Here is a 14,242-nt window from a genome sequence, read left to right on the forward strand (position 1 = left end):
ACTCCAGATGGATGAAAGATTTAAAGGTAAAAAGTAAAACCATAAATTCAAAGTGAGGATAGCATCTCTATGAATGATTCAAAAGCTCGAAGCTATTAAATGAAAACTGCCATCAACTAATATTTCTGCTCATAAAAAATATCACCAGAAAGTCAAAAAAGGAATGACAAACTGGGAAAAAATATAATAGCAATTCATGTCATGAAGAAATCAAGAAGAAAAGGATACAACAATAGAAAAAACTGGCAAGGTATATGATCAGCCATGTCACAGAAAATAAATATAGATAGATCTCAAACATATCAAAAGAAGTATAATGGCCTTCATATTAAGAAATATATATAATAAAACACAGCCTGCAAAACATCTTTCCCCCCACAAGAGAAGCAAAGATGAAAAATGTAACAACACCCTGGCCACATGATAGAGAGAAGCAGATGCTCACACATAGCTGGTGGATTATAACTGGCACCACTTCTATGGAGCAGAATCTAGCACTATCAAAACTGAACAGTCACATTCTTCTAAGAACTCTTCCTACAGATACACCAGCACATTTATCAAATAATTTGCATACAGATTTATTTGCTGCAGCTTTGTTTTAATAGCAAAATATTAGGGGAAACCTAAATGTCCCTCAATAGGGAACAAGTATCATCTGTTATGGTACATAACATCGTACATCTAAAAATAGACATCTACAAATAGCCCTGAAAAATGAAACAACTCTATATAACATTGTGTTGAATGATCTCTAAAATACATACTGTTAGTATATATAGTATAGTATAGCATATATAGAAATATAGAAGTTAGGTGCTAAATAATTTGTGCACTACAGCTTATATAACACACACACTAATATTGTACGTATTTAAATAAGTAGAATACATAAGTAGAATCTCTCTGGGTTGATGGAGAAGAAACTGTTAATAATGGTGACATCATTACCCAAGAGAAATAGCCAAGGAGACAGGAATCAAAGGGAGATTTAACATTTTGCAACCTTTTAATCATTCTGAACTCTATCATGTGCATTAATTACCTGGTCACACTAGTCAAAATGATGCTGCAGAAGGGTATTTTAAAATACTGAGTTTTAAAGAAGAGGCAAGATACAAGATGACATATTCAATAAGAGGATTATTTTGTGATTTGTTGAAAAGAACAGCTATATGGATGGATACAAACCAACATGCTAACAGTGATTTTCCAGAATAGAATTATAGGTGGTTTTATGTTCTTTCTCTCCATGTGTATTTTCTGATTTTTCTAAAATGAACAATTCCTCTCAGCTACCAAGAAGTATTTTTAATTCAAACATTTTTTAACTTGCACTAGACATTAAATCCCTTGATGCCTTGGACATTTATTCTAATAAAAATACACTGCTAAGATTACGGTTTCTGGTACCCAACTAGTTTAAATAAAATCTGGGAGAGTCTCAGAAGAGAGATTTTAAAACAGTCAACAATTAAACAGAAATAATTAAACCTACAAGGAAAATAAAATAATGTGAGCCTCCAATACAAGGACCAGGAGCACAGAAGGTCAGGGGATTTGGGTGTTCTCTTCAGTTGGGAACCTTGAGTGTATTTGCTTTTATTGTGTACATAGATTATTCTGTTTTGAGATCTCACTGATGGATCACAACCCCTCCTACCACTTAGCTCTCCCCTAGGGACCAAGCAGACTGCTGCATAGAAACAGATGCAGGAAGTGAATGCAAGTTAACAAAGACATTAGCACCACATGGAAAGCAAGACTTGACCAAAGAAACCATGAAGCTGAGTGACTCACATCTGTGAGCAGACCCTCAAAGCTGTTACCCATTCATTTCTACGTTTGTTTTATCTGTAAATCAACAACACCTCACCATTTTGTTATTTCGAAGGCATAATTACCAGGCTGAAATTATAGTGACCTATTATTGTGTCACTGTGTCATTGCAGGCTTCCCCTTTCCCCAGTTGTTTCGACCATAGCAGCCTCCCCTACCCCCTTAAAAGGCTGTGGTGGTGTTTTAATTCAAACACAGATAAAATGCTTAGTGGCTAGGTGACTGTCAATATAATGGTACTAAACTACAAGTTATTACTAATATAAGAGAGTGTGTGCCTGTGTGGGGTGTGTATGCGCACACGTGCTTAATTATGTCTGACTCTTTGCAACCCCATGGACTGTAGCCCTCCAGGCTCCTCTGTCCACGGAATTTTCCAGGTAAGAATATGGAGTGGGTTGCCATTTGCTCCTCCAGGGGATGCTCCCAACCCAGGGACCCAACCCACGTCTAGTGTCTCCCACATTGGCAGGCAGATTATTTACCAATGCGCCACCTGGGAAGCCAATATAAGAGAGTCCTCGAGCACAATTATCTATTCAGCCCCATAAAAGGCAGTCAGGAGTTTTTTTTACATGGTATATTCTACAGTTAGCAGCCCGCTGCACTTTCAAGGTGGGAATGGCACACACGTTAAGTGTGCTGAACCCATAGAAACTCCTAAGAGGCAGTATGTTGTTTATGGTGGATTTTAAATCATCTGATGTTGACTGCTCTCAACATAAGCAGAGTACTGTATACAGAGTCTGGGTATGGGGGAGGGCACGAAAAATAGGCAAATCTCAGACTGATACTGAAAAGCCTTCAGAATACAGCAATGAAAATAAAACTGTTCATTTCAAAACATTAGAGCTCTATTAAATAAAATCAGTAGCAAAGGCTAGATTTTGACAACTTCATATAAGAAGGAACAGATAAGGAGACATTTCAGCAGAGACATGCATTCAAGACAAGTAGTAGGCCATTTAATTTTCTATCTAGAGGATTTTATTTTCCTGGCCACGCTGTGCAGCATGTGGGATCTTAATTCCCCAACCAAGGCTTCCCTTCATAGGAAGCACAGAATCTTAACCACAGTACCACCAGAGAAGTCCCTAGAGTATTTTTTAAAGGGACAAACACAACAAAATCCACACATGTTAAAAAAGTAAGTTAAATCCTAAAATATTTTGATTTGGTTTTAGGTACTTTGAAAAAAATCACAATTCAGCAGACAATCACAGATTTTGTATAAACCTTATTCCAGCTAACACACTTTACTGGTGAACCTGCATTTAAAAATCCAGGTTCTTCCTTCTCACTTTCAGCCAGGAGTCTATGTGGACTTGCTCAAGACTGAATTGTCTCCTCTGCTAGCTCAGAGCTGACAGATAAACTTACTTTCCACACCCACTGCAGTCTTATCAGCAACTTTGTGCACCCAACCAGAGTTCTGTTTCTTTAAAACACAAAGGAAAAAGAACAGAAAGAAGTGGGGAAGCAAGTGACCAACTCAGAGGGAATCGGGTTCCAGGGGCTGGGAGGAGACTGGCCCTTGGGCACTTACCTTTCATCTTAGGCAGTCAACAAACATTTCTGAAAAACTGTGTGCCCGGCGAACACAAAGATGAAAAGACAAAAAAGAGGCAGAAGGAACCCAAAGTATAAGGAAAGGCCAAGTGGTTGTTAAGACTGCAAAGCTATGTAGCCTCAGTTGACCTTGCCCAGGCAGCTAGCTCATCTTTCATTTAGAGTCTAGCATCCAGGTTCTCCACTTTAAGAAGATGGACTTCCCTCGCCCTCCAAGAATAACAATTAAACACAAGGAGTAACATGACTAACAAATATCTTTACCAAAGAATAACATCCAAAAATTAGAGACAGAAAAAGACTCCTCTTATAAACCAAGGGATTTATCAAACATGTCTTAGACATATATACACAAACATGCACACAAACAGTAATCCTACAATAACCACATAAAGTGTATCAGCAAATTGGAATATTACAGAAGTACTACTGGCCGTGATTCTTAACAGCCAAACTAGAATCCAAAACCTAATAAATGCAACCACTCCATTCACCTAATTCAAACACTACTGTTTCATCTGCTTGGAGGAGTACTATGTTTGGTACCAAACATAGCCACATATTCTAAAAACATCATTATGTTAAATATCACAGTGCATGCTCACATGCTGGACACCCTCACTACCCCATGAAAATCCAGACAGAAAAATGCTGACTTACGTGGTGGCCCCTAGGCCCTCTCCTAACAATAATACACCTGAGACTCGTAAGGAGCTTTCCGACTCAAACATTTAAATGTTTACCATGTGCAAATCACCAGGTTACTCAACGGCGGACAAAAATGAAATCTATGTTTCTAACTTCAAGAAGTCTGAAATCTAGACAATATGTGGACATGTGTATATATGTACATATATAATGTATTACATATATACTATAAACTACATATTGTATGGGGCTTCCCCATTGCTCAGCTGGTAAAGAATCTGCTTGCAGTGCTGGAGATCTGGGTTCGATTCCTGGGTGGGGAATATCCCTTGGAAAAGAAATGGCAATCCACTCCAGCATTCTTGCCTGGGAAACTGCATGGACAGATGACCTTGGCGGGCTACAGTCCATGCGATGGCAAAGAGCTGGACACAACGGTGCACACATGTACATACTGCATAAAATGAATGTAAGATGAGATTAATTTGAGGGCTTGAGAGAAAGGAAAAGCTGCAAGGCTCCAAAAATCCTATTTTACAACTGACCAGAAGTAAACTACAGAAACAGTATACATATACTGTTTGACTTAAATGAAAACTCATATGCATGAAGGCAGATACTGGAGGGTAGTACATTAAAAAAAAAATTGTTGTGTTAAGACTCAAAATAGTAATAATTCCTATCCCCACTTCCCAAAATTAACCTCAATATTGTTACTTTTTTTAGCCTTTATATGTATATATTTAAAAGCTTGCCGTGAATCTGTGGTTAGTGTGGTTACTGTGTTATAAGTAAAGATTTCTACGATGTGGCAATATTTAAATCTGAAAACCTAGTTCTACTATGCTACATCTCTCTTAAATAATGTTTACTGGAAGTAATTTCCCTTGAGATACTGTTATCAGAAACAAGTGCATCCAAAGCTAGAGTAATCAGACTAAGATTCTGTGTTGGGGGTTTCACCTTTGATGCATAAAAGAGGACCCCCGCTAAGAAAAATTCCCCGCTTCCAAACAAACCTAGAGACCCTGCTCCACAACTGAGGGGTATTAAATGTTCGCAACCAAAACCAACGCCACGGGCTCAAATGCCACCAAAAATCCTAGCCACGTTAAGAAAGAGCAGAAAGTCTTCACATGCGGCTGGGAGGGCTTCACGCGCCCCTCGTGCGGGGCCAAACGACCCACCGTCCTCAGTCCCTCAGTTTCCACCAGTCCCAGACCAGGGTGAGCAGGGCTCCTGGGAGCGGCTTTTCACTAAAGCGCTTCTCATCCGCCGCGCCAGCCCTCCGCCGCCTCCCAGAACCTTCTCTATCTTTCCCTTCCTCTCTGCTGTCTCCAACACCCGCGCACCCTCGCGCGGTCCCATCCGCCCCCTCCGGCCGCCGGTTCCCGGCAGCCCGGCCCCACCAAGACCCGGGATCCAGCTCCGGGGACGCAACTCGCGGCGCCGGCACCGCAGGCTCCGCACCTGCCCGGGCGCCAGGCCGCGCGCCGCCGCACCCCGGATCCGGGGCCCCAGCCGCGCCGCGCCGGGCCCCGTGCCCACCCCGGAGGCGCCCGCGCCCTCACCTTGCTCGCTGCGGTCCATGTCTCCCTCCCGCCGGCAGCCCGTCCCCGCTCGGCCCGCCCGCCCGCCGCGCCGCGCTCCTCCCGTCCTCCGCCCGCTGCTCCCGGGAAGTCCCCTCCCCCGGAGGCGTCGGGCGCAGTGGCGCCGCCCGCGCGCGGTGGGGAGCGCTTTCCCGGGGCGTCACCCAACCACCTGACCCCGCGGCCGGTGCGCTCCGCCGCGTCGGCGCGGGAGGAGGACCGGCGGGCGGTGCAGGGCGGCGGGGCGGGGAGGGCCGGGTGAGCGCAGGCTGGAACCCGCCCTGTAGGAGAGGGGAAGGCGGGGACGGCCAAGACGCCGCAGCACCGTGGAGGCTGCGTGGGGACCGCGTGGAGACAGGGATGGCGTTAGGTCCCACCCTCAAGTTATTTATCATCAGAAGTTTCCTCCGGGGCATTGAAGATGCCCTTTCTCTCCCTCCCCGAACACCTGCTCTTCTGTGCTTATTGAGTGGCAAACACAGGAAGGTTATTTTCAAATGCCAGTGGCTCCTTTTCCCTCACATTCTTCATGTTCTCCTGCTTCCAAAATAATACCCTAGACTGTCTAGCAGACTAGGTCCGAAACAGGCCAAGAGGTTAAAATTACAAAGAATCTCTCGAAAAAATGATGTGGCCTTGTCTTTTTAATAGAGTGCAGGGTTTTAAGTGACAAATTCAGAAGATTTTCGTGCAATAAAATCTGACTGTTTTGAGTGCAGGATTAAGGACCACACTTTGAAATGAGTTAAATGAATTAAATTAAGCAAAGGGTAGATTTATCATCAGGGAGCTTTTGAAAATATCAAAAGGCTTCACGTCCATTGATCAAGGGACAGTTTGAAGTTCCTGTAATAACACTTTTCGTAATTAGCATCAACATTCTGTTTTAAATGTTCTGCAGTTACTGTCTTCCGTGAAGTCACGTTGATTATTACATAGTTCTAAGGTGGTAGCCCAATTTCCTAAGCCATCTGGGTCTAAGAAGGAAGGCAAGCTTCCTTGTGTGCTAAGTAGAGACTCTGGCTAGACCTCCAGCCCACATTGCCTGAAACATCACAGGAGTTTGGCTGTTGCTACTATGTTTTTAAATTAGCAATAGTTACCTGCTGCTACTGCTGCTAAGTCACGTCAGTCGTCTGACTCTATATGACCCCATAGATGGCAACCCACTAGGCTCCACCGTCCCTGGGATTCTCCAGGCAAGAACACTGGAGTGGGTTGCGATTTCCTTCTCCAATGCATCAAAGTGAAAAGTGAAAGTGAAGTCGCTCAGTCGTGTCTGACCCTCATCAACCCCTTGGACTGCAGCCTTCCAGGATTCTCAGAGAACGTCCATGGGATTCTCCAGGGAAGCGTACTGGAGTGCGGTGCCACTGCAAGTGTATCTGTTTCCCACCTGCACTGACAGCTTCTTCTCCTGAACTTTATTCGGTTTATCTCAATCCGGTGAGACCTCTCCTCTTTGATTCTGCCTACTCCCACTGCACTTCACTTCTCTCTTGTAGCACCCTCCACTCTCATCTCCCAGGCCAGCCTGCCACAGTCATAGGTTTATGTTCCCAGCCCCTCTAGGTTATAACCCAGCAGCTTATGAGCTCCAGGAGGTCAAAGATCATTTGGGTCATCTTTTCATTGCTTTCATTGTGCCATGCAGTGAATCAATATCATAAGTTTAGCTTTCAGACTAAAATTTCAAAATAAGATAAGTTGTGTCCTCAGTCATGTCTGACTCTTTGGGGCCCCATGGACTGTAGACCGGCAGGCTCCTTTGTCCATGAGTTTTCCAGTCAAGAGTACGGGGGTGAGTTGCCATTTCCTACTCCAGGGGCTCTTCCTAGCCCAGGGATCGAAACTGCTTCTCTGAGTTTTCTCATTGGCAGGCAGATTCTTTACCACTAGTGCCACCTGGGAAGCCAAGATATTAATATATTGTATCTGCTATTACTAACAATCCAGTGGTTTTAACAAAGAAGTGCAATGATATATCTTTTTCTTTTTAAAATATTTATTTATTGGCCACATGGCTGCATATGGGATCTTACTTCCCAGCTCCCTGACCAGGGATGGAACCCTGCATTGGACCCACTGCATTGGAAGTGCAGAGTTTTAACCACTGGACCTCCAAGGAAGTCACCTGCTTTTTGCTCTTAAATGACCTTTTAAATGTAACGGTAGTATATTTTTGCATAGGCAGGAAATATAATGTGGTCAAGAATTTTTGACTAGCTGCTGTTCAGATAAACAACTGGAAAGACAATCTCTCAACCTATGAACTAACTTGTGAAGAAATAAATAGCACTTGAAAATAGCAATGTTTCAAAATGTTATTATTCATATCTATTTAATTTTCCATACAGTGATGATCCAGATGTTCAAGCTGGTTTTAGAAAAGGCAGAGGAACCAGAGATCAAATTGCCAGCATCCGCTGGATCATCGAAAAAGCAAGAGAGTTCCAGAAAAACATCTATTTCTGCTTTATTAACTATGCCAAAGCCTTTGACTGTGTGAATCACAATAAACTCTGGAAAATTCTGAAAGAGATGGGAATACCAGACCACCTAACCTGCCTCTTGAGAAATCTGTATGCAGGTCAGGAAGCAACAGTTAGAACTGGGCATGGAACAACAGACTGGTTCCAAACAGGAAGAGGAGTATGTCAAGGCTGTATATTGTCACCCTGCTTATTTAACTTCTATGCAGAGTACATCATGAGAAACGCTGGACTGGAAGAAACACAAGCTGGAATCAAGATTGCCGGGAGAAATATCAGTCACCTCAGATATGCAGATGACATCACCCTTATGGCAGAAAGTGAAGAGGAGCTAAAAAGCCTGTTGAGGAAAGTGAAAGAGGAGAGCGAAAAAGTTGGCTTAAAGCTCAACATTCAGAAAACGAAGATCATGGCATCTGGTCCCATCAATCCATGGGAAATAGATGGGGAACAGTAGAAACAGTGTCAGACTTTATCTTTCTGGGCTCCAAAATCACTGCAGATGGTGACTACAGCCATGAAATTAAAAGACGCTTACTCCTTGGAAGGAAAGTTATAACCAACCTAGATAGTATATTCAAAAGCAGAAACATTACTTTGCCAACAAAGGTCCGTCTAGTCAAGGCTATGGTTTTTCCAGTGGTCATGTATGGATGTGAGAGTTGGACTGTGAAGAAGGCTGAGCGCCAAAGAATTGATGCTTTTGAACTGTGGTGTTGGAGAAGACTCTTGAGAGTCCCTTGGACTGCAAGGAGATCCAACCAGTCCATTCTGAAGGAGATCAGCCCTGGGATTTCTTTGGAAGGAATGATGCTGAAGCTGAAACTCCAGTACTTTGGCCACCTCATGTGAAAAGTTGACTCATTGGAAAAGACTCTGATGCTGGGAGGGATTGGGGGCAGGAGGAGAAGGGAACGACAGAGGATGAGATGGCTGGATGGCATCACTGACTCGCTAGAGATGAGTCTGAGTGAACTCCGAGAGTTGGTGATGGACAGGGAGGCCTGGCGTGCTGCAATTCATGGGGTCGCAAAGAGTAGGACACGACTGAGCGACTGAACTGAACTGAACTGATGATCCTGTTAATGTATGTTGGGAGAGAGAAATGACTTGCATTTTGAAGAGTTTGTATGCTTGTTCCCATTTGTGGCAGAGATGGCTAATTACCTACCCATATCCAACTTTACCATTTTTCTTCCTGCTGTTGCTGCTGCTAAAATCGCTTCAGTTGTGTCCGACTCTGTGTGACCCCATAGACGGCAGCCCACCAGGCTCCGCCGTCCCTGGGATTCTCCAGGCAAGAACACTGGAGTGGGTTGCCATTTCCTCCAATGCATGGAAGTGAAAAGTGAAAGTGAAGTTGCTCAGTCATGTCCAACTCCTAGTGACCCCACGGACTGCAGCCTACCAGGCTCCTCCATCCATGGGATTTTTCAGGCAAGAGTACTGGAGTGGGGTGCCCCTGCCTTCTCTGATTTTTCTTCCTAAGAGAACTCAAATATAATTTGGGGCACTGGTGTGTTCAGCTGAGACACTGACCACTTTAACCTCCTTTGCCGCTGGAGGTGGCTCTCTGACACATTCATGACCAATGAGATACAAACTAGAAACCTTCAAGAAATCATTAGAAAAGAAAGACTTGGCTGGATCTCGAGATGATCATTCTAAGTGAAGTACTAGGTCAGATAAAGAAAGACAACTAATATATGATATCACTTATATGTGGAATCTAAAAAGAAAATACAAATGAACATATTTGCAAAACAGAAACAGACTCACAGGCATAGAAAGCAAACTTACGGTTACCAAAAGGGAAATCAAAGGAGGGATACATTAGGAGTATGGGATTGACAGGCTTCCCTGGTGGCTCAGACGATAAAGAATCAACCTGGGAAAAAAAAAAAAAGAATCAACCTGGGCTCGATCCTTGGGTTGGGAAGATCCCCTAGAGGAAGGCATGACAACCCATTCTAGTATTCTTGCCTGGAGAATCCCATGGACAGAGGAGCCTCGTGGGCTACAGTCCATGGGGTCACAAAGGGTCGGATACGACTGAGTGACTAAGCACATGGGACTAACAGAAACAGACTACTGTACATATAAACAACAAGGATTTACTGTATAGCACAGAGTACTATATTCTATATCTTGTAATAACCTATAATAGAAAAGAATCAGAAAGAGAATATACATATATATGTAACTGAATCACTTTGCTGTACAACTGAAATTAACACGATGTTGTAAATCAATTATACCTCAATTTTAAAAAGATTTGACAACATTGTTTTTTTCTTCAGCTTCCTCCTTCCAGCCTAGAAGGGCAGCAGCCGTATTGAGCATGAGGAAGAAAGTCAGGTTTGGCAGAGTAGAAAGGCAGAAAGAACCTGGGTATTCAGTGGCATCACAGAGATGTTTCTTATGGGAGAAAAATAAATGCCTGAATTTTTTAAGCCAATAGAGTTGGCTTCCTGTTACAATGAGCAAAAAAAAAAAAAATCTAACTGGTACAACATACCATTTTTAAATTCCCTTCCTGGCACATACCAACAGAGGTGGATTCATGCAACCCTGGACCTTAGGCAAATATTAACTTTTCTCTACAAGGCTAAATAAGCACAGTTTATATTATAAGTGAAAGTGAAGTCGCTCAGTCATGTCCGACTCTTTGCGACCCGTGGACTGTAGCCCACCAAGTTCCTCTGTCCATGGGATTCTCCAGGCAAGAATACTAGGTTGTTTATATTATAAACCTAGTATATGATCGTTCCCCAAAAGCCTACTTTTCTCTTGTGTCTTCCAGCTACTTATTTTTTTTTTCTTGACAAATAGAATCTGCACTTGTAACTCATGCTGTGTTACTTCTAAAATGAATAGAGCTTATGTTTTAGCATGCCAAAGGGTCTCTGGAGAATGGTTAGCACTTAAACTGAGCACTTGGGTGCATTAGGAGAGCTAGCCTTTAAAAGGCTAGGTACAGGAAAGAGAAACTAGATTTATTTTGCAGTACTGTTGTTGTTAATGGCAATACGGAATTTTTTTTTTTTTTTTTAGTTTCTTTTTTAAATACCCATTCGTTGGTGAAATTTCTACAAGGAAATGTACCAAGAGAATTTCCTAGCAGTCCAGTGGTTATGGGTTCAACCCCTGGTTGGGGAACTAAGATCCCAAAAGCCATGCGGCATGGCGACAGAAGAGCAGAAAAAAGAAAAAAAAGCAAATGTACCAAAAGGCAAATGAAGCAAATGAAAATATTAAAGAAGATAGAAACAGAAGCCATACATTAGAAATGAAAACTTATGCTCTGCCTTCATTGTACCTATTCCCCATCTGATAGCCAGCAGAAAGAATGTGTACGTGGTCAGATGCTGTCTGCAGGCTTGACGTTTGTGGAGCCCAGGGTAAGGGGACAAAGGCCCCAGCCCGTTCTTCTGGCCCGGTCTTCTTACCTAGGACTCTGTCCTACGGCCATACCAGCCTAGCACGCTCCTGTGAACAGGCACCTCAGCCACAAAGACCATCTCGATCCACCCTTTCCCATCAGCCACTCCTTGCTCACACCTTTATAGACTAGCATTGCAGATACCCAGGACATGATGTATAAAGAGGGCACAGGAATGCGTAGATATGTCTATTTTGTGCCAAGGATTCCTCATCCTTGAAAGGCACCCATGGGTGATCTCTAAAGCCTGGGGCCCAGTATAGGGGTCCCCAGTTACCTGGGTCTAGGATTGCCAGATAAGATACAGGATACTCAGTGCAATTTAAATTTCAGGTTAAAAATTATGCTATAGTATAGGGACATCCCCTGCAATATTTGTGACATGCTTACACTAAAAATTGTTATTCACTGTTTATCTGAAATTCTTGATGGGGTCTTGCGTTTTTATTTGCTGACTCTATCAACCCAAACTCTTTCTAAGGGCAGTTCTAGCATTCCGATCAGTCAAACCACTAAAGGCCTATGATACCACAATTTTGAAAAAGTGATCATATTTTCCAGCAGGCAGACAGACTCTGGGTACTTGAGCTGTGGAAGTAAACAAGGTCCATATGCTAGGTGAAGGTTAGGAGGGCCAAGAAATCAAGAAGATTTGGAGAAATATTGATTGAATGACAGGTAATTAAGAGTTAATTGCTTTAGAAAATATTATAGCCATCTTTTATTTTCTCAGCTATGAAAAAAATTCACTGTGAATATGCTATAAACAATTTTAAAATGCACAAAAATGGATGTTGGCAGGAAAGAGTACTTAATACTAATGGAAGTTAGACATGTAAATCCCTAAATGTTAACAGGAAGAGATCTCACGTTATTGATTTTGGCTATGTTAAGAAAAGCCATAGACCACTTAAACTTCCTTGTATTTTTTTTTTAGCCACTTTGAGTTCTGTGTGTTTGTCAAATTACATCATGAGAGCTGGGTGGGGAGGGGAATGCGGGGAGAGCCATGGCCCCTTTCCTCCTGGAGCCTTAAATATTCTCAGTAGTTTCATCTATCTTTACTATATTGCATAATACAAATTGTATTAGTTATGTATAGATTCAGTCATTAAGTGATCAAATGTATTTGTACACTTTTTAACTGGCACTGGACTCAATGACATGCAGTCCATTTCACCCTGCAAAGATGTTTAGTTTTTATGAAGCATCAGTGTTCCTCTTCTAGAAATGGTGCAGGCTAGAATGGTGCCAAGACTGGGGCTTGAGAAGCCAAAGTATATGCCACTGTCCCAAAATGCAACTCAGCAAGGCCAGATACAACTTAGAAAACTTGTGTGGATTTAGTTGAACAGTCATTTAAAAGTTGACTTAAAACTGTCACAATCCTGAGCTGCTCACTTTAAGCTTCTTCGGCTCACTGTCTTCTAAAATTTGGAGGCATATGTTGGGATAATGATAGCATATCACACACATCCTTTCATTTTTAAAATGTATTTTATTGAGATATAACTAACATGCCAAAAAGTCTACCCTTTTAAACCTCACAATTTTGTATGAACATTCATTTATTCTTACTTCCTCCCAGTGCTGCTAAAGTTATAGAGAAGGGGAAAACCCACAAGGACAAAGAGAATGCAAGAGTTTGCATAATCATAACTGACCTTGCAGATCTGAGAAATAAAGCTGATTGCTAAGCTGGCAGTGGGAAAAGTAAAGAAGAACCTAATTTATAATACAGAACATCCAGAAACCTCAGGACTTGACACCAGGTATCAGTGGATATAGGAAGATGGTGAGGCTCAATACAGGAGGATTGATTGTAATTCCCTCCCCAGATCTGCTCAGAAGACTGAAGCAGTTTCTCTGGAGAAGGAAACTGGCCTATCTCTTGACTAGAGCATAGTAAGTACATTTGAAGGTGATTTCCTACCACAAGCAGAGAAGTGCATTAGCCATTCGTATCTTGAATGCTAAGATCCCCAACTTCCCTTGATTCTCAAGAAGGCAGACAGCCAGGTCTATGAAAGCTGGAATATCCTGGAAGTAGGAGATTAAAGGACCCAACTCTTAGGAATTTGACCAACACAAAAAAGAAAAAAATCTGAAATGCTGATCTTGTAGAAGCCAGATCACCTAATCCTCAAACTCATGGTCCACAAGTCATGCCTAGACACCAGGGAGATCAGTCAGCTGTTAAGGCCTATGACTGGTGGCCATGAACTAACAGAGGATTCCACAGTAGAAGACAGAAACCAAAATAAAGTCAAAAGAAAGGCAACTTGCAGGAAACAAAATATACAGGGTAAATAAAGCATTTTTTTGCTATAACTTTTGATATACTATCATGGTTATACTCAGAAAGAAGATATCCCAAACATGAAACAAATACTTGCTATATATAAAAAAGGAACATTCAGAAACTAAAGAATTTTTAGAAGCTAAATATGTTATGCCTGCATGCTCAGTCATGTCCAGCTCTTTGCCACAGACTGTAGCCCATCAGGCTCCTCTGTCCATGAAATTTTCCAGGCAAGAATACTGAAGCAGATTACCATTTCCTACTCCAGAGGATCTTCCCAATCCAGGGATCAAACTGTGCTTCTTGCATTGGCAGGCAGATTCTTTACCACTGAGCCACCTGGGAAGCCCCCCAGATATAT

The 14,242-nt window shown here is 42.4% G+C and overlaps 1 protein-coding gene across 3 annotated transcripts in view; it reads right to left on the reverse strand.

Moving 5' to 3' along the window:
* The window catches only part of TPD52 (tumor protein D52), a 122,820-nt gene extending 116,974 nt beyond the window's left edge, over positions 1-5,846 (reverse strand). For all 3 annotated transcript variants that reach the window (XM_040261997.1, XM_040261996.1, XM_040261995.1), the window contains exon 1: positions 5,628-5,846. In XM_040261997.1, coding sequence (XP_040117931.1) covers positions 5,628-5,646 — 19 coding nt within the window. In that variant the 5' untranslated portion in view covers positions 5,647-5,846. The remainder of the gene's footprint in view (positions 1-5,627) is intronic.
* Positions 5,847-14,242: the final 8,396 nt, after the last annotated feature.

This window comes from Oryx dammah, unplaced genomic scaffold (genome assembly GCF_014754425.2).
Source record: "Oryx dammah isolate SB20612 unplaced genomic scaffold, SCBI_Odam_1.1 HiC_scaffold_19, whole genome shotgun sequence".
NCBI classification, from domain to species: Eukaryota; Metazoa; Chordata; class Mammalia; order Artiodactyla; family Bovidae; genus Oryx; species Oryx dammah.